Below are 21663 nucleotides of genomic sequence, written 5' to 3'. Positions count from 1 at the left end.
ATTGTGCTGTGCTAAGAGCTAGGGATACAAAAAGAGGCAAAAGACAGTTCCTATCTCCAAGGAGCTTATAATCTAATGGGGGAGACAACGTGCAAACAATTACACATAAAGCAAGTTATATACAGAAAAAGATAGCAAATAATGAAAAAAGGACAGTTAATGGAATTAAGAGGGTTAGGAAAGACTTCTTGTAGAAGGTGGGACATAAAGGAAGTCTGGGAAATTACTAGTCAGAGCAGAGGAGGGAGAGCATTCCAGGAATGTGGGACAGCCAGAGAAAATGCCCAGAGCTGAGTCTTGTTTACAAATATTATACCATTTTATCCTCATAACAACACTGCAAGGTGGTTACTATTAACATTTCTCTCCTCCCCCCCCCCTTTTTTTTTTTTTTACCATTGAGGAAACTGAGGCTAAGAGAGGTTAGGTGACTTGCCCTGAGTCACACAGGTATTGTCTAGGACAGTATTCAAACTCAGCTTTTCCTGACTCCAGTATTCGATCCGCTGCGCCCCGCAATTGCCTCATCTCATACTCTTAGAAGAGGCAGTATGGCATAGTGGGTAGGCCACTGGACTTGGAATTAGAAGAACCTGGGTTAAAATTCTGTGATTTTGAGCATCACTTAACTTCCCTGTGTCTCAGTTTCCTCATCCAAAAAGTGGGGGGAGGGTTGAACTTAGTAGTTTATAAGGTCTCTTCCAGCTTGAAATCTAAGACATTATAATTATAGGATTCTAGAGACCCAGTATCTGACAATGACTGTTACATGTGGGGCAAGTCGGTTCAATCTTTATGTTTCATTTTATTCATTCATAAAAAACAAGAATAATATTTCCCTGACTAATATTGGAAAACTATAGCAATCTCTGCCCTAGGTAGAGATTGAGCAGAAAAAACACACAACATTCTTATTATTTTTATCACATATATATAGCATATAGCATCAGATTCTCTCCTCCCTTCCCCTTCCTAAGTTTTAGGATCATAGATTTAGGGGGAAAGGGGCCTTAGCTGTTTATGTAGTCCAATCCCCTCATTTGTCAGATGAAGAGGAAGGTCCTTGGAAGTGAAGTCACTTGCCCAAGGCCACACCAATGGCAGCTGGCAGAGACAGCAATTGAATCCTTATCCTCCGCCTCCAGAGCTAGCATTGTCTCTACTGCACTGAGTCCCTTTGCACAATGATGATGAATTGCAGTTTCTCTGATGTGTTCTGGAGCTGAGTATTGCAGCACTGACCTCAACCTACTGGTATCATGTAGGTGTGAAGATCGAGAGGTGGGGGGGATAGGTGTGATTACAACTCACAGTCATTGGCCTACTGCCTGAAGCAGGTGGTGTGTGTGTGTGTGTGTGTGTGTGTGTGTGTGTGTGTGTGTGTGCAGCAAAATAGCAAGCTGACAACTGTCAAGCAAGCCTATACCCCCAGATGAGTGATGCCTTACGTAACATCATTAGCTAAATTTCTCAAACTAAAAAACAAATTAACAAAATGATTCAAGTTTCCATATGGAATCTTCCATTTTTTTTTAACATGAGCACCAGCCTGTTAGTCAACAAGCATTTATTAAGTGCCCACTATGTTCTGGGCACTGTACTGTGGCTTAACTGTATATTCCAGACTGCTAAGGCAAATCTTGCAACGGGACCTTCTCTGGGAATGATCTTATCACATACCTACTTGGAGGATCACTTAGTGCTACAGAAGTTGTGACCCCAAAGTAAAGGAAGGAACTCCAGTGACCTAGTATATCATTATTTTTTTTTAAACATTATTTCTTACCTTTTACTTATCAATCCAGATTACAGAACACAGAGGAATAAATAATACACGTGGGACATAGTGTATCATTATAGTAAAATCATTGCGAGGCTATGTGTTTTGAAGTCCATAGAAGACTGACCTTGGAGTCAAAAATAACTTGGGTTTAAGTCTTGCTCCTCTCCTTCCCCCCAGTTAAGGCCCTAAGGCTTTATGTTATACAGGAATTACTGATATGGATCAATGGAGGGAATTTCCATACTGGGAGTTTCCTGTAGCAATGAAATCACAGATCCAGGCCACCCCACCTTTCATATATTTTAACACATATTTTTAAAAGTAATATCATCTGAATATTTAGCAATTAAATTAATCGGTGGTGTTGACCTTGTGTCAAAATTAGAATGTAAGCTCTTTTCAAGTATTGTTTCATTCATAGTACTTGTTTTACCAGGCCTAGTGCAGTGTATGTTATATAATTTGTCATTCAGCCATTTTCAGTCATCTCTTACTCTCTGTGACCTCATTTGGGCTTTTCTTGACAAAGATAATGGAGAAGTTTGTCATTTCCTTCTTCAGCTCATTTTACAGATGAGAAAGCTTAAGTGACTTGCCCAGGATCACACAGCTACTAGTAAGTGTCTGAGACTAGATTTGAACTCAAGAAGATGAATCTTCCTGACTCCCAGCCTGGCATTCCGTGCACTGTACCACAGACCTACTCTCTGGTATATAATAGGAAATTAAATACTTGATTTTGATTGATTGATTGATTAAGAAACCCAATTCTTGGCCAGATGTGACTTAGAACACATGCATTGAACTGATGACCCTTTTTAATAGCTGCAGAAAATGACAAGAATGGAACTAGTAGTTTGGTTTCCAGGGTTGTCAAGTAAGCATTAATTCTTGGTTATCCACACTGAAATTTTTTTACCCAGTTCTAGAACTTGAGGTTCCCTATACTGCTTAGCAAGAAAGGAAGAACAAGCTACTTCTCCAAGTGTGAAAGGGATACAGAAAAGGACATACAAAAAAAGGATAAATGTGGGCTTAGAGGGACAAACTTTAGCAAAGAAACAGAAGATTATGACCCCAGATTTAGTCATGTCCACTATGTTTAGGCCCTCAAATCAATTAAGACCAAGTCTCAGAAGTGTAATGGGCAGGCAAACCTCTTATTTCTATTATACGGTTTTTTTGCGATTCGCCATGCCAATAGATTTCTCCCACTGATGTAGAGAACTTAATTAATTGAGGATTTAATTAATATAACCCATTTCCTTTAGAGTTCATATACAAAGAAAGATTTCTAGATAGCAAAAATCATTTAAACAATCAGATGGTTGAATAGCATATAGAAACAGAGAAAGCCTTGGAAGACCTGTGTTTTCATTTTTTCATTTTATTTTATTTCAAATAAATATTTATTTTAAAAAAAACCCCTACAAGATGCAAAACATCATGTTCATTAATGAGGCATTTACAAAGTTTAGAAGCAATGTATATAATGCTGTGCCTGCAGTCAGGTCAAATGGTGCCCTAGACACTTACTTGGCTGTATATAACCCTGAACAAGTCACTTAGCTTCTCCCAGTCTTAATTTCCCCATTTGTAAAATGGAGGTAATAAGAGCACCAACTTCCCAGAGTTATTGTGAGGATCAAATGAGATATTTGTAAAGTGCTTTCAAACCTTAACGCATATAAATGCTATCAGGTAAAATATGATTCCTATTTTCACAAAGCTTATAGTCTACTAGAGGAATACAGCTGGTACAAGGCTAAATGCTACAGATATTTATTAAGTACCTATTAAGCACTAGGCACAGGCCAGTACTAGGTGCTAGTGTTACTAAGACAAAACATGAATAGTTTCTCCCTTCAAGGAACTTAAATTCTTTGAGAGATAAACTGTAACATGAAACAATTACATAAAAGCATTACAGAGATGCAAAACAACATTATATAAGATCCAAGAAGGAAACATTTGTTACTGACTGAGGGATCAGGAGGGCTATAAAGGATAGGTAGGAACTCATCAGGTGGTAAGTACTAAGGGTGTAGCTATGGCAAATAACCGGTTTCAGTCTAAGTTTCTTCACAGTCAAGTCAAGAGGCATTTACTAAGTGCCTCCTACATACCAGACACTATTCTAGGGCTAAAGATTCATAGTAAGGTAGAAACATCCCCTGCCTTAACAGCTCTCACAAATGGCAGAGCTCCTAGTCTAATCTCCATATGTAAAATGAAAACAATTTGCTGCTTCTGAACGAATTCGACCAGCTAATACAAGTGAAAGTATTTAGCTTATTTCAGAAAAAGTGTACCCCAAAAGTTTTAGTGCATTTGTTCTTTTTGGGACATCCTGCACTGTACAAAGTAAAGCAAACACACTAGACCCAAACTCAAACCTGGCCATAAAGCCAGATCACAGGCCAGAGATAAGGAAAAACAAAAGAAAACAAAACAAACCAATGGTGATAAAAGAGAAGTGTCACACGTAGCCTCGTAGAATCAAAAGGACAGGTATACCATTGGGGCTGGTTAATCTGATCTTTAGGAGAGCACAGTCTATTTCCTTATAAATATGCAAACTGGTTGAGAAGACACTATACACACTGGATCTCATTTCTTCTTGTCCCATCCTACCCCGTAGGTAGTGGTTCAAGCTGGTAAATGGGAAAGAAAAGGCTATACTCTTTCCTGTAGGTTGGGAAAGGTCCTTGACCTTGGGGCAATTTCATGAGAAAACAAGGTCATCGTAATTACCCTCTTTCTGGGTCACTTGCTAGGAGCCATGCTTTTTAACTTATTCAGGGACTCCGGCTTAGTTGTTTAACCACCTGCAAACCAGGGAATTCAACAGCAAGATTCCAGCTCGAGAAAATCAGCACCAATTTTATTGGAGATGAGCACAGATGTTCTCAAAAGTGCCAAGGGGGAGCTCTGATTCAGAAGTCTCCCCTACTCTGCCACGGGGTGTGGGGCCACCTGGGGTTCGAGAAACAAGTTCAACCTATTCCTGGCGCAAAGTGCACTCAGCTCAGGTCTCCCTGGGCCCCAGGGTCTTCCTCCTGGCCTCGAAGGATAAGAGCACGGTGAATGTAAACACTGAATTCAATACAAGCTTTACCAGCTCTCTCTACTGCCTCCCAGTCCGGGAGCTAAGAAGGCTTTCAGTAGTGACTGAACGCTTTTAGGTTCCTCCTAGGACTCACCCATTAAATGCGGGGACCCTGAAGGCTGGGATGAGGGGAGAACAGGTGCTTTATGGGCTTTGAGTTCAGCTCTTTCTTTCTCAGGGGGGTCATTCCTAGAGAAACGAAGCCGCAGCGGCTTCCTTGGTTCGGGGGCAGCATCCCAGTCCTCAAAGCTGAGGGGCTTCCGGGGAAGGAAGGAAAGGAAAGTTTTCCCCTAAGCCAGAGGTGGAGGGAACTCCCTCCGTGGGTGCTTTTCCTCCTCGGGGAGGAGCAGGACCAGCTTTCCCGTCGCTGGAAATGCAATGGGAGCTCTCCCCGACTCCAGCCGGCCTGCGCTGCCAGCCCCAGAGGCGGATTACACCACGCCGAGCGAGCAGCCCGCACTGAGTTGCCCCAGGAGCGAAGCTGAAGAAGGAGGGAGGGGGACTCGAGTTCCAGAGAGGGATGGCGGGGGTGGTGTAGTGGGGCGGGGTCTCCTCCGGAAACCAATTAGAGCAGCCCCCTCTGGCTAAGAGGCGTGGAGTCCTTCATAAAACAGGCGCTGGGAGCTGTCACCCTCCGAGGCGCATCCATCAGTCCCAGCACTGGGACGCAGCAGACGCGGAGCGGGGTAGAAGCACGAGAAAGAGACGAGGGTCATGGCCACGACCAATGGAACCTTGGAGAACGGGCAGCCCGACAAGAAGATGCCTCCCTTGCCGCATCCCATCAGGAACCTGGAGGTCAAGCACACGAAGGTGAGTCCTGGGGTCTGTGCTGGTCGGCGGGCACTCAGCACGCCACCGGGCAGCTCCTTGCAGGGCCGGAGCAGCAATTAAGTTTCAGGACGAAAAAGGAAAAGAAAACTCCAGAGTGTTCCTATCAGGCTCTGTGCTAAGGCTCCTGGACTCTCTGATCACATGTGACAGGCTCTCACCACCCTCCCTTCCCCGTGTCCCCCAGAAACCTTTCGTCTCCCCATTGAAGCTTGTTGAATTTGGGTGAACGCCACTTAGTAGGTGAAACCAGTTTTGTGTTCCCAAGGCATGCAAACGCCTCTTTAACAAGAAACTTGGACAATCTCTGAAAACGTATTAACAGCCACCCAGAGGTGTCCCCAAAAATGCAAACACGTTCTCCCAGAAACTTGACTCAGGGGGTGAGCATTTCAAGCCATATATGAAAAGAGGGACCTTAGCTGGAGGTGGTGGCGAGTCTCCAACTTCTCGTTACCGTAAAAAGCTAAGGATTGTTCCTCACATCCCACAGGTAGCCAGCCAGTCCCTTTCTGGGTAGGCAGGTAGACGGGGAGACTTCTTCTTCCCTCCAAGGGCACTTTACACGCTAATGATTCTGCCCGTCAATTATGAGATCTTCTCTGGTCTTCGACGTGTTGTTGCATTTCCTGTGGCTGCATGATCTGTCTGCCGCTTTTAACTAATAGCAGACATTGCCTGGTCGGTCGTGATTCAGAAGCTCAGTTAAATCCTATTGATCTTGTGGTGTGTGTTTAAAACTTCTTTTTTAAGTTCGCTGTTACATGGAACCGGGGTTATGTTTTTGTATGTTAAACAAAACCAGGCTTAGTGAGGTTTATTGAGCTACTTAGAGAGCACAGAAGTGCCATTTCTTAGAGGACTGATAATATTTGAAATCTAAATAATTCTGAGTCTCCCGGAAACATACTGTTTATGAGAAATGGGAAACAAGAAGGAAACGTTTGTGTTTAATTTATGCAGAATTTAACTATTAAAATTTCTAAAGAAATATATTTAATTAAAAATATGTAGAATCATATCTTATTGGCCAGTGGCATGTTTACTAATCTGTCCTTCCATAGCTCACTAAAATAACACATATAAAAATTTACTATATAAATTTACATATAAAAAATTTGAAAGGCATTGAATCTCAATCCCTTGAAAATCACAGCTGGTTTAAATTGGGTGTAAGGGAGTCGAAAGATACTGCAGATTTTCTTGGAATCTCAGTAGAACTTCACTTGTTCTTTAGCCAAAGGGAATCCATTTTTAGTGAGACACAATGGGCTTTCCTTTGTAAAACAGTAAGCTCAGAAGTTATGATTGTGAGCTCCATAAAGAGTATGATTTACAGCAGTAGTTCTTAACTTTTTTGCATCATGGAACCCCATTGACAGTCTGAAGAAGCCTATGGACCTTTTTTCAATAAAATGTTTTTAAATACATAAGATTGCAAAGGAAAATAATTCTATGGATATACTATCAAGGAATTTTATTTTAATGAACTCATAGACTCCAGATTAAGAAACCCTGATTTACGTAAATAGTAGGAAACTATAAGGTACATATGATTTTGTTTCATCTTCTGCTACAAAGTATTGTGGGAAGTTGGGCCTAAGGACACTTCTCGCTAAGAGTCGGTGCGTAGTTAATGGCGTGGAATTATATTAAATGTAAAATTGCAGTTAAGTCTTTCTGGCACTTTCAGGAAGAAAGTGGGGCTTGAAAAGAAGCCTTTGAGTTTCTTATCAAAGTCTCTGGTTTCATGAGACCCAAGAGAGATCTTATATTGAATTTCACATTATAGTAGGTAGTATTAGCATAGGTCTTACAGGTCTTTGAAGAGTGTTAGCATTTAGGAAATCATTCCTGTTTGATTAAGTATGAATCTTTCATACTAGCTTCTAGTTTTGTTTCCTACCTCCAATCTTCACTACTCACTTATAGATCCATGTAGGCACATAGATTTTATTTTATTCATATCTATCAAGTACTACAGATATGGTGCTTGTACATTCCCCTCTCCTGATTCAGCATTTGAAAGTGGCCATTCCAATCTTCTCAAATAGTTTTATTGAACAAAGAACATTGCAGATGTTTTAGTGAGGTTGTTATTTTATTAATTCTCTTGGTACATAATTCTTGATGTCTGTTATATATCTAGATATGCTTGACACTTAATTTAATGTTGTATTCAAAGGTTTCTATAACCGAAAGAGATGAAAACTCATAAAAATCAAGAGGCCATTTCAAACTAACAAAAATAGTATTTGCCTCATACCTTAAGTTTGATGATAAGAAAAGCAAAAAATTTCTAGGCAATGAGAGGAATATGTTATTTTTTAGCTTTTAGGACGTTGGTGTGTGTGTATGTGTATGCGTGTATGTATGTATAGACACATATATACTTAGATATACACATGCTTTTAGTGCAATGTTATATGTATCTCTCTGTGTGTATGTGTATATGTGTGTGTGTACATATATTATACATATGTTACAGAAGGCAGAAGACTAACATTACTGTAGCATTACTTGAATCTTTAAAATATTTTCTAGAATAATCAAGCTAGATAGTCACATAGTTATTGCTGGATGTATTCAAGTAGAGGATAGAGGGGCACTGTCAGGGAGATCTTTTTGAGAGGGTACTTAAACAAGATAGGGTATTGGACTAGTTAACTACTAAGGTCCCTTCTAAAGCCAATTCTTAATTGCAGGACAATTCCCACTTAGTTCTTAGTGACCCTCTAAAAAGCCCAAATAGAATAATCTCTAATCTCTATCTAGAAATCTGGAAATAAACATGGATGAGTAAAGTGGAATAATGGTACTTTTTTTTGCTAGATAAACATCAGTAATGTACTTTTTTGTGTGTACTTTCTAAAACCACATACAGCAAAAGATTTTCATTATAGATGGACAAATCCAGACCTTAAATACTATCTGAACTGAATCTTTACTACACGATTCAGGTCTTCCAGATTCTACATCCTGTTTTTTTTTTTTAATGAGATTTCATTTTCTTCTTCCTATATTTTACTCCCATTCTAATTTACAGAGACTTTTGAAGACACTCATTTGAAAAGTTTCTTTCTGAACAGGTGGGGGGGTTAATATTGATGTAGCAGCAGGGTGAGCTGGACTCGGTATGTAAGGGTGGACACTATTTCATCAGAAAAGAGTGATAGAAAAGAAAGAAAGCAATCAAATTAAGAGTAGGGACAGTGAAGACAGAGGAAATTGGAGAAAGAAATACACAGAACCAAGCACAGATCACCAAGAATAATTTTAAGTGAAATGCTGAGAAGAGAAGGTAGATTGAAAGAAGTGCTAGATGTGGTTTGAGTGGCTAAATGCAAACAGTTTTACACGTTATTTTTGTAAATACTTAGTGCTACAGGAGTAGACAACAATAGAATTAAGTTTGATTAGCTTCATAAGAGCATAGGATTATAGAATTAGAGCTAGAAGGGGCCTAATTTTTTCTTTTACCAATTTATAGAATCATGTATCTTGGGGAAGAAAAACCTGTTATCGGTTCAATTCTTTTCAAGTTTTAACTTTTGCCTCCTAGTAGTTCATGCTTTGTGATTCTGAATTGTTTAAAGGGATTCCTTTCCAGATCCCAGAAGTAGTAGCCCTTCACTTTTTGGGTCCATTTTCCCCATTAACAATCCCCTCCAGGCAGCAGAGATAATATTTATGATTTCATGGTTCATTAATATACAAGTTTTATCTGCCTTTTTAAAAGATACAATTTCCTCAGTTCTCTCTTATGTAAAGCACTTCTGCATGCGTATAACTTGCTTCAAAAAAAAAAAAAAGAATTGTGGAATGAGTTTCAGCTGAGCAGTCCTGATGTTGGGGGGAAGGCAGGATGCTGTGAAGAGGGGGCTTTATTTGGGGTAATAAGAATTGAATTCCAGTTCTGACTTCTCTTATAGCCTGTATGACCATGAGCAAGTGACAACCTCTATGGGCCTCATTTTCATCATTTGGGAAATAAATTGAAAAAAATTGGACTAGATGATTTCTAAGACTCCTTCCAGATCTAAACTCGTGATCGTATATCCACCGTGCTTTTTTTAATACTCACTGACCATGATGAAATTGTAAATCCAATATCTCTGCTATTACAGTAACAGTCTGATCCTGAATGTTTTCTAACCTATAAGCTATCTTTGCCTTTGTTTTCCCACATTTTAAAGTACAAAAATGCACTAACAGCTCTTCGTAGGATTTGTTAGGAGATTGTTAACTCCTTGAGGGGATTTCCCCCCACCCCTTTTTTTGTCTTTGTATTCCCAATGCCTCATTCAGTGCTTTGCACTTAAGAACTTAATAAAGGTTTGTTTAATTGAATTACTAAATAGTGTCACGCAAAGAAGGTAATTTCATTAGCTCCAAATAAGAATGAAATCACAAATATAATATTCTATTTGAGTCATAAACTGTTGGACCTACAAATAACCTTGGAGTCATCTCCAAAGCAATCATAGATGCTAATCTAGTATTTTCCTGTGGTAGATCAAGAATTCCCCCTACCAAATACTCAATCAATGATTATCCAGCTTTCACATAGAGGATATGCATATACCTCTCTTAACATACCATCGTCCTATACTTACATTTCACTTTAACTATGGAATACATATTCTGTGGCATAATACATGAATATAGCATATTGAATAAAGGAATAAACTTGTCATTGTCCTCTTGCCCCATTTGGGGTGGCTTGACTTCAAATGAGAGAAGGTTTTGGAAGAATCCTCTGAGATTTTCTTTGTTTTTGACCCATGACTACCATATTGAAAAATATTAGAGAATGATGGGACTGAAAATGTGATGCCCGTTTTGCTTTCACACAGCAATAGTCTTTCCAACTCTATGAATAGATCGTAGATAACTACATTGTCATACAGTAACTCTTGAGTGTCATTTTCTTACCAAACCTTTATGTTGTTAATAGAGCAAAGTACTTTCAATTATATAATAATGCCTAATTTTTATGACCTCCTTGGAAAATGTAGGATTTCACATCAGTGAGTTTTCCAGATAACTGAAAATTTGCTACTTATAAAGTAAGACATTAAAAAAAATTAACCATTTTTGAAAGACATTTTTTATGACACTTTCTAGGGAAAGTTTACAGAATATAATTTAATCTTGCCTTTGTGACTCAGATCACTTACCTCTATCAATCCAATTCTACTTTGCTGCTCCTAATATGTTATGGATTATAAAACCAGAGAGTTTTGTCAATGGACTGGATCCCTAAAATTCTCTTGAAAGATTTCCAAGAATTCAAAGATTCTCTGCTCTGTTATCCAAGCATGCTAGAATTATATGTAAAAGAAGAGTAAATAGACTGAGTTAGGGACTGAAGAGAATACCAGTAAGTACAGTGTTTGAGCATTAGTGTGTGAACTTTGTGATATCCATTTTGGCTGCTCTGAAGCCTAGAAAATGTAGAACTTAGAATAAGCATTTATCTTCATTACGCAATTGTTGTCTTTTATTTAAGCAAATCCTATATGAAAAATCCAGATTTTTTAAAAATTGTGTTTGAAGTATGGAATGATTTATTTTGGAAATAGATTCACTCATATGTTCCACTAAATAGCAGTCTCATACTAAATTTCAGTATGTGTACAACTTTTCAGAAACACAACTACCATGTTAAGTGAGTTACCCTTCTCATAAAGATTTGATCATATTTCATTGCTAGACATACAGAATTGCAAATTTTAATACACCCACACCCCCTTATATTTCACAGAAGACTTTACTTTTTATTTGGGCAAGAGGATAAGGAGTGAGGAAGGAAAGAAGGGAACTAGTTGCTTAAAGTTATAACAAAAATAAAACATCTTGGTTAACCTTACTTCTTGTAACACTTTTTTTCCTGGTTAGATATTTATCAACAATGAGTGGCATGAATCCAAGAGTGGAAAAAAGTTTCCAACCTATAACCCTTCAACTGTAGAGAAAATATGTGAAGTGGAAGAAGGAGACAAGGTAGGTTGTTGGAATTAAAAAAAAATTCCTGAATGAAAGAACAATGAAAAAGTTTGCTACAAAATACAACTGTCTAAAATATGGACTTAAGGTCTGCGATAGTTAAACATTTTGGCAGGCTTGTTTAAACAGATTACAGAGAATGGGATCAAATATGGATAAGTCCCCTGGAAATGCATGAGTCATTTTCATTTTACACAAACACATACACACATGTATGTATATGTATTTATGTATACTGCAGGAATGCAGTTATCTTTTTAACATAGTTAGAAAAAGTTTCTTATCAATTATTTGAAACTAAATATATTTAAAAAAATATAGCACCCAAACAATATCCTACCTGAATAAAGTTATTATCATTAGTGAGTTTCATAACAAGAAGAAAAATAATAATAGCTAATATTTATATATGCTTTAAGGTTTGAACAAAGCACTTCACATATCCAGTGAGGTAGATCCTATTATTATCCTCATTTTACATATGAAGAAACTAAGGTTGAGTGAAGATTCAAGTGACTTACCTATGGTCACACAGTTTCTAAGGCAGGATATTAAACTGAAGCAAGTCATCTCAACTCCAAACCCAACACTCTACTGCACCAATTAGCTTTATTTAAAATATGAGATTCTCTGGAAGCTAGTACATACTTTTAATATATTTTATATTTGTGTACTGAATATGGATATGTATGCATATGTATATACATACAAACACGTATGCAATATACATATGTAGGACTAGATCTCTAGTTTCATCAGTGAAGGAAGCATCCAGAGAGGAACTTCACCTGTGCATCATTACTTTCTCTGCAGAGTACAGCGTTCAAGAATTTCCTGAAGCCTGGGAGATTATTTATTATTCAGGTTAGAGTCAGTATGTGTCAGAGGTATTTCTGATTCTGGGGCTGATAATCCATGATGACAAATTGCATCTCTGTCTCTCTCTCGTATATGTATACACGCACATATACACATATGTATGTAGATGTAGATATCTGTATCTTTCTTTTTATCTCTCTGTGTGTATGCATATCCCTAATCTACCTGTATCAGTCTAATGCTGATTAGGCTATGGAATGTGTGTGTATAAACATACATACGTACACACATCATGCATTCATAAAATTGTAACTAAAATTTACAGACTCTGTAACCAAAGGGTTGCATTTGCTCATTTGTACATTTAAGCTATTAGAGGCCAGATCACAGGTTCCTTCACTACTAGTGGCTTCTCTCTGAGATTAGCTTACATTTTTACCATATATATCATATATATATAACATATAGTTATTAATATGTTTTTCCTCCATTAGAATATGAGCCCCTTGAGGACAAGGACTATGTTTTTGCCTTTCTTTGTATCTTCAGACTGGTGCCTGGAACATAATAAGTGCTTAATAAACACTTCTTGACTGATTTAAAAGCTAACAGTCCCCCGCTCAAAACAAAATACCCAATAACTATGGAAGGCTTACAAAGCTAGACAGAAGAAGAATATTGAAATATTATTCTGGCAAAGGAATGCATTCTAACACCAGTGACAGAAGAAATAAATATTTATTGGAGCCCAGAACTAGTCATATTGGACATATTATATACATATATTTCCTATACATAAAATATGTGTGTATATAGGTACATATATGTGCATGTATACATGTGTGTTTATATAAATAGGTATATGTGTACATGCATGTACATATATATCTGTAGTAGTATGGTGCAATATATAAAAAGCCTGCCTCTGGCACATCCTGATGATATGCTTCTAAGCAAGTTATAGCATCTCAGTGTAGTACTTAATCTACACTGACAGAGGAAGTTCTCTCATTGAAGTCTCCTTCTGTCAGTGAAATCAGAAATCAAGTCCCCTCCAAAATAAATAATATCACTTTCCAGATCTGCAGTATCTGGGATTTCTTGGATCTCCCACTATCTTAGTCTGATAACCCCAGAGTTCATGAAGGAGACCCTGAGTTCTCAGTGGTTCTACCAGTAGAGCCCAAACCCCAGCAGGCTCACTCACTGGGCTGAAAAAACTTCAAGAAAAGGTTCAGGCAACAGACAGTGTGTCTTATTAATTAAGGAAACATGGCCACTAGGTGATGATTTTTTAAAAACGAAAGCAATATTGAATCATAAAGAGCATTTTCTAAGTTGTTAAGGGACTTGTGATCCGCACTGATGAAGGGAGTATTCACACCAGTGAAATCACAAATCCTTGACCTCTTGAAATATATGCTTGTCAGAGGAAAAGTATTCATGGTTAGGTAATAAATATATCTTGATTTTACATTTTAATTAAATAACATTAATTTCTATTCAAAGATGTAAAAGCACAAGGGGAGGGAGAGGTCCAGGTAGTTGGATGTAATCAATTTCTAGAGCATGGAGGTAGGCTAATAGTGGGAAGCATGCCAGATCTGGGTTCAAATCTTGCCTCTAACAATTACTATTTGTGTGACGATAAATGTAACCTATCTGGACCTCAGTTTCCTCAATTTGTAAGATGAAGATAATAACACCTGTGTTACCTCACTGGTAATGAGGGGTTAATGTGTGGGGTGCATGAAAAGTGCTGGACTTGTAGTCAAGACACCTGAATTTGAATCCCATCTGTGTACTGGGCAAGTCAATAGACCCATCTAGGACTCATTTTTCTTAATTGAAAACAAAAGGGTTTGGACCCAAATTGTTCTTCTATATTCTGCATATAGTGTTTCACATAATATCTTATTGGATAGAATTTATATGACTTTTGAACCTACCTGTTATAAAGTTCGTAGTTATTTCAAAGCTACAAAAATGTAATTTGCATATATTTGCCAAGGAGGGAGAATAATCATTTGAATTCACTTAAGAAGGAAATGTTAGCTAGCTAGGAGTGGGAAACCATATACAGTTCGCCCCAAGGAAAACTGTAACATTCTGGCCTTATTAATAATGTGTTATTGAATGTCAACTCTAGATCAGGTGTGTAACAAAGAGATGAAATTACCACCTCCATAAGCTTATAATTTATAACAGGATCAGATTTTAGGGGGCAACAATGAGGAGAAGGAAGACGAAAGAGCTAGATTTCTGCCCTGCGTCATGTCCAGTTTGTCTCTTCTTTAGTCAGCTGAGCCACTCTGAATTCATTTCAGTAAAAGACTCAGTCACTTCATGTGCCCCCAGCTCTCTGTGCTTGGGTAGTTTTGTCGCCATCTTTACTACTAACCACACTTGTAACTAGTTAAGCTGTATTCAAACCACAGGGTTTGGGGATTCATCTGTTCCCTGTTGTTTCCTTTTCCTAACCTTGGCTTCCCATGCTCAAAAAAAGAGAGGTGTTTAGTCTTACTTGTTTTTTTTTTTTACCCCCATGGCCAAAACGTGCCATTTAAAAAAAATAGATATCAGGAGGTCTTCTTCATTGGACCCAAGTTGTGCTGAAGTGTGGTCACTCTGTTCAACTGCTGCCCATCTGTGGCTAAGAGGAAGGAGAATTAGGGGCTACACTGGGTGGAGTAAAAGCAGCATTTCTGAGCTGCCTGTGGGAGAATGGTGTATTGTGCAAGTGTATAGGGGAAAAAGGAGATACTGTTGATGAACTAGAAGTATGGGTGATATTATTGTTCTTTATAATACTCACTTCTTTTTCTTTTTGAGAAAAGTATCATTCTTAAATGTCTCATATTAGTAGGCATTTCCTATTCCCTGCCCCACCTCCCTCTCATCATAGCATATTGAATTTTCCAAAATAGCTAGTTCTGGGTTTTAATAAGGGTATCATTTCTCCTGTCCTTGGTGTTAGAATACATTTCTTTGCCAGGACAATATTTTAATATTCTTTTTCCATGTAGGTTTGTAAACCATGGAGAGTTGCTGGATTGTTTTTTTTTTTTTCATGATGTCTATAAAATTGTGATCTAGCCTATGATGGTTCTTTAAATGTGCCCCTCAGCAAATGAAATACTTTTATACTTTGATCACAGCAGGGGAAAATAGAAGGTTTTTTAAAGGTTTTTTTTAAAAGAAGCATCAATCTGGTCTTCCAACTCCTCACTTTACCCCTTCTGCCATCACTGTCATATTTCTTCTGGTTCCATATTCTGTACCCTATCATGTCCATAAAACATAATTTGGACAGTTCTTTAGGTAACAGCTTGGCTGTGGCTGTGTTTAGAAACATTGGAAAAGGTACAAAATTTAAGTTTAGAATTCTTTGTGCGACTTTTTAAAGTTGTGTATGTGCATGTGTGTTTTAAAATTTTCTCTGTAACCTGAAGATGTTGTTTTGGTCCCTTAGCCTGATATAGATAAGGCTGTGGAGGCGGCAAAAGCAGCATTCCAGAGGGGATCTCTATGGAGACAAATGGATGCCCTGAGCAGAGGCAGGCTCCTTCACAAACTGGCTGACCTCATGGAGAGGGACAGAATAATTTTGGCAGTAAGTGAAATGCTCAATGAACAATAAGGAAACTGCAAAAAGAGTTGACTGTTTAATTTTCTCCTGCCATTTAGCATATTGAGAAAGAAGAAATGGGGATTTTCTTCAGCTTGAGTTGAGCTCTCTTCAGGTTTTTGATGGCTGTTTAGCTGCAGGTAGACCTCAGTATCCATAGGCTTCATATTTTTTCATTTGTCAGATTTTTGTCTCTGATTTTTTTAAAGTTCAGCTTCCTAATCAAACCGAACTAAGGGCTAGTTCAAATAAGTAAACCACATCTTAAACCCAAAGGCATCCCCAGAGCAGAATGGTAGAATTGTTGTGTTTGTCCTTCATTCTTGAAGAGGACTATGACATCAGAGAAATGATGACATGACTTGCACTTGACTTTGTTTTGAGTGAGGGAGGGCTGTGCAAGGTCACCAGCCTCACTTTTTCCTCCTGAGCCATCTGGGTCCAGTGACCAGATATTCATCAGGATGAGAGTACAAAAGGGCAGTGGGCCACGAATCAGAAGGCCTGGGTTTGAAGCTTTCTTTAGACATCTATTAGCCAAGTTATCCTAGACAAATCACTCAATCTGTTACTTGGTTTTGTTATATTTAAAATAAAGATAATGACAGCCTGGCTATTCACCTCATAGAATTATTGTGAAGAAAATACTTGCAGATGTTAAAATGTTATACGAATGTGAGATAGTTTTTCTTAAACCTGCTATGCTACAGAGATTATCCAAGTGGCTCCAGGAAAGGATGGGGTTACCTTTCTCTCAGTATCCATTGTACTGTCAGACAGTCAACAAGTTCTATGAAGTTTACCAAGTGTTATCTATTATATGCCAGGCACCGTGCTAAACACATTGGTCATCTGTGTCAACTGAGACCCATTTTGTGGTTGTTGTTCAATCGTTTTTTCAGTCGTGTCTGACTCTCCATGACCCTATTTGAGGTTTTCTTAGCAAAGGTACTAAAGTGGTTTGTCATTTCCTTCTCCAGCTCATTTTACAGATGAGGAAACTAAGGCAAACAGGGTTAAGTGACTTGCCTACAGTCACAAAGCTAGTAAATATCTGAGGCCAGACTTGATCTCAGAAAAATGAGTTTTCCTGATTCTACCCACTGTGCCACCTGGCTTCCCCCATTTTGAACAGTTACCCCCAAATTTAACCACAAATTGCATGGTTAAGATACCTCTTAAGGTTGTCTCCCTTCTGGCCACTGCGCTGAAAAAATTGAATCTCCTCCCTCTAGTTTGATCCTATCCATGGCAATGTTAGGGGTAGACTACATATCATTTTCAATGGATTTGGGCAGCATCCACAAAGACTATTTTCTTCCTTAAACTTGTTTCTTTAGGGCAGCAGTTTTCAAACAAACTCTTCACATCTAACTCATGGGAGTTTTGCTATCAGGAAAGCAACAGGATAAGTGTCTCTGCAGAAACTGGAATCTTTCACTTACTTCTGAATTTGTTCATCTGGCAAATTCATCCTGAGTGGGAGTGAGGGTTAGTGCCCTACCAAAGTAAGCATTTCTTGCCATGAGACCTCTGGTTTCTTCCTGCAAAGAAGGCCAGTTTCAACTCTTAAGCTGCCAAACTGGCTTTTTTTTTAAAAAACATCCCTGTTTTAACCAAGATGATCTCATACGTCTGACATCTCAACATGGCTAATAATTTGGCTATAGATTCTACCATAGGTACCCCCCACCCTTACAGTTAACGTAAACATCTTCTTAGAGAACAGCAGTGCAAAGATAACCTTCATTTTCCATCCTTTTGGTTGTTCTCATAAAATTGTGTTTTGATAATAAAAGGAATATTGGAGGAACTCATAACTAGAAGGAAGGGAGTTACTTTGCCATTAGGTTCATATTGCCCACAAGAAATAAGAGCTATCCATTTGCCATGACATGAAAGGGGACAAGAGAATTACTGGCAACCACATCATAGGGAAATGCCTATCAAACTCTACCTTGATATGGTTTTTCTGACGGCAGCATTTTCACACAGTGAAGTGCTTCTTTTAGCCTTGTTAGCATTTCGGTTTTAGTGGTTTTGACAGAGCTGTTTACCCATTTCTGGCGTAAAGTGTTCAGAAACAGATGTGGGTGCATCTGGTGTCCCTGGAATTCTCTCCATTACTGATGTGCTTTAATCACAGAGTGTAGCTTTTTGTGGTTTCAACTTCTGGGTCCTCCCTCAGAGCTGCCTTTTTAAATCTCCTTTTCAACCTGCTGTTCCATCTCTGGACCTCACCCATATAGGCTACCCTGTAAGAAGTCATGTGGCAAAGTTGATGATGTCAACAGTTTTCTTCTAGCTCTGTGTGTGTGTGTGTGTGTGTGTGTGTGTGTGTGTGTGTGTGTGTGTGTGTGTTTGGTGCCACAAGTTTGGATTCTAATTATTTTGAAGGTAGCTTTTGTGTTTTTTTCTTGAAAATTTGTAATTAAATAGTGGTTAACTTATGAGCTACCAAATACAGCAATAGCAAAAAAAAAAAATGCAAATGGTGTTTAAACTATGGACAAAACCTGATGTATTGGCTTCACTGTCTGTGGCATTTTTTAAGGGTTAGGGATTATGGGACTATGCTGTCCAAGTCCATTGTGCACAAAACAAACCTGGCAAACTCAGATAACTAGTCCAACAGGCACAATTTCCAGGAGTTAATAGACTGCTTTGTTCTGTCTAATATCCCACTCAAAGAAAGGAGAAAGAATATAGGATAACTCACAGGGCATGTAACATATGCCCCCTTGCCTTCTATCATAGGCCTGTCCTGGTGACCATTTTTGGCTATCTAGTTCAATCAATATTTATTAATTTAATAGAAGCGTCTAGGTGGCACAAGGTGAGTGGTGAGCCTGGAGTCAGGGAGACCTGAACTGAAATCCTACCTTAGACCCTTCCTTATTATATGACCTTGGGCAAGTCACTTAATCTCTGCCTGCCTCAGTTTCCTCAACTATAAAGTAGGGATAATAACACCTGCCTCCCAGGGTTGTTGGGAAAAATCAAAGATAATGTATATAAAGCACTTAATACAGCTCCTGGCACATAGTAGGCACTATATAAAGGCTATCTATTACTATTGTTGTTATTGTCATTAAGTATGTGTCATTACTGAGTCAGGTATTAAGCACTATGCTAGTTGCTAGGGATACAAAGCCAAAATCAAAGTCCCTGCCTTCAAGGAACTTATGTTCTGCCTGGGGATGGGGGGGTGGGGGTGGGATGGGTTGGTGAACCAGATACAAGATAAATGCACATTGTAAATACAAAGTAATGTTGAGAGAGAGGGAAGGAGGGAGAAACAGAGAGAGAGAGAGAGAGAGAGAGAGAGAGAGAGAGAGAGAGAGAGAGAGAGAGAGAGAATGCATGAAAAACTGGGAAGATCATGAAAAGTTTGTGCCATAGGAGGACACAAAAAAACTATCACTGGACAGAGTAGTTGCTTGTTTTATTAGAAACACTGAAGCCAGCTCCAGTATTGGAAATAATTACTGTGAACAAAAGGTCATATGACAGGGTTCAGCGTTCTGTGGGCAAACTCATTTGACTTCAGCTGGAAGAGGTGGTGTCTGTGTTAGGTCTTAAACGATGCTAGAAAATTGCAAAACTTGGATTTGAATAGGGAGCAAATTTCAAGCATTGGGAATAGCCCATGCAAAGACAAGGAAACAGGAGATGGAACACTGAGTTCAGAGAACAGCCAGTAGGCTAGTTTGCATGGAATTTACAGTACATGAAGGGCAGTTATAGGAAATGCATCTGGAAAGGTAGGCAGGAACTATCATTCCTGAGGTTCACCTTGAAAAGCAAAAATTTCAAACAAAATTTGCATCAATGTGAGGCCGCAGTGTGGTCTAGTTAGATGGCACTTGAGAATTAAAAACAGAAGATTGGAGGACGAGTCCCAGCTGCAGCCCTGACTTGCTTTGTGATCCTCAGCGGGCAGGCTCTGCCTCTTTTGCCTCAGCCCTCTCTTTCATTGACAAAAGCCTGTGGAGTTCCCGAAAAGGTATTTTGAGAATTATTGATTTTATTTATAAAGTATTATGTGTCCCCCACCTCCAAAAAAAAAGAAAAGAAAAGAAAAGAAAAAGAGAAAAGAAAATTGTGGAATGCTAGAAAGTGCCCAGGACTTGGAATCAGGAGGCCTACATTTGAATCCCAGATCTTCCAGTCATTAGTTATGTGACTGTGAGAAAATCACTTAATCTCTCTGAGCCAGCCTCAGTTTAACCCTTCAATAAAACGGAATGAATAATACTTATACTGCCTATATCACAGGGTTGTTTTCATAAAAGTGCTTTGTCAACTGCAAAGCATTCTGTAAATGTGAGAGATGATTATTAATAAGCACCAGGTGTTTAATGTCGTGACTCTATTAGTATCCTACCATTTACAGAGGTGGAGACTCGGACTTTGAAGAGGCCCAGGTATTGCATCTTAATTATTTACTGGTTGTCAAGAAGTCAAGCCTTGGGCTATGTGGCAGTACAGTAACTTCCTCTATTTAGGGACAACTGGAAGTTTCAATGTTAGGGCTTTAGAAAAGCTTGAATTGGGAGGGTTTGTCTGTTGAACAAAAAGGGTTCTCTTAAAATGATGCTGAAAATAGAAAATAACCCCTGTCATTTAGTAACTGCAGCAGCCTCAGTAGATAATAATCGCCCTTATCATGCAGGAAAAGTCTATTCAGCTTCTATTTAGAACTAAAGTATTTGAACACCAGCAGAGTATGATTCCATCTTTGTTTAGACATTTAATTCTACCAGGGGATAGCACTTCTCTTGTGTGCAGAGACGTTCCTTCCAGAAGAACGTCAGTTACTTTGCAATGACAGAAGCCAGCCTGTGTGAGGGGGAGAAAAGCATGATTTTAAGTAGGCCCAGATCTTTTTTTTTCTTTTTCTGTCATTATCCTTCACTTTCCAAAGCTGCCACTGGACAAAGTGCTTGGCTGTTTTATCAAAAATACTAAAGCCAGCCCCAATATTGAAAATGATTCCTGTGAACCAATAGGCCCACATGACAAGGTTAAACAACTAAAGCTGTTCTGTGGGCTGAGTCATTTGGCTTCAGATGGAAGATCAAATGCAAAACTTTATTTCTTTCCAGTGATGCTTCAAATTAGCTTTGAATCCGGGTGGTCCCAGTGAGATGCATGTAACTCATCCCCCTTTTCTGGCTAGTGGCCCAACTCTTAGGTGTTTTGAAATAAAAGCAGTGCATGCCAACTTTGGTCAGACTTTAATATTTGCAAATAACTTCTCTCTCTCTCTCTCTCTCTCTCTCTCTCTCTCTCTCTCTCTCTCTCTCTCTCTCTCTCTCTTTCTCTCTTGCTTTCTTTTTCTGTTTGTTTAAAGAAGGTGCATCTATGAATGTGGATCCTGGAGAATAAAGAACCAAGGGCCACATTGTATTCTCTTCTTACCCATTTAGATTTCACAAACCAGGAACTTGGAGATAGTAACTGACATGCCATTGTGTTATT

The 21663-nt window shown here is 38.7% G+C and overlaps 1 protein-coding gene across 1 annotated transcript in view; it reads left to right on the top strand.

Annotated features, from left to right (window-relative positions):
• Positions 1 to 5465: 5465 nt before the first annotated feature.
• ALDH1A3 (aldehyde dehydrogenase 1 family member A3) overlaps positions 5466 to 21663 on the top strand; it is a 48066-nt gene continuing 31868 nt past the window's right edge. The window contains exons 1-3 of the mRNA XM_072616935.1: positions 5466 to 5705; positions 11625 to 11729; positions 16024 to 16164. Of these exons, the coding sequence (XP_072473036.1) occupies positions 5607 to 5705; positions 11625 to 11729; positions 16024 to 16164 (345 nt within the window). The 5' untranslated portion in view covers positions 5466 to 5606. The remainder of the gene's footprint in view (positions 5706 to 11624; positions 11730 to 16023; positions 16165 to 21663) is intronic.

The sequence above is a fragment of the Notamacropus eugenii genome, chromosome 1, assembly GCF_028372415.1.
Source record: "Notamacropus eugenii isolate mMacEug1 chromosome 1, mMacEug1.pri_v2, whole genome shotgun sequence".
Lineage (NCBI taxonomy): Eukaryota > Metazoa > Chordata > Mammalia > Diprotodontia > Macropodidae > Notamacropus > Notamacropus eugenii.
Note: the sequence above shows the minus strand (reverse complement) of the source record. Positions and strands in the feature narration are given on the sequence as shown.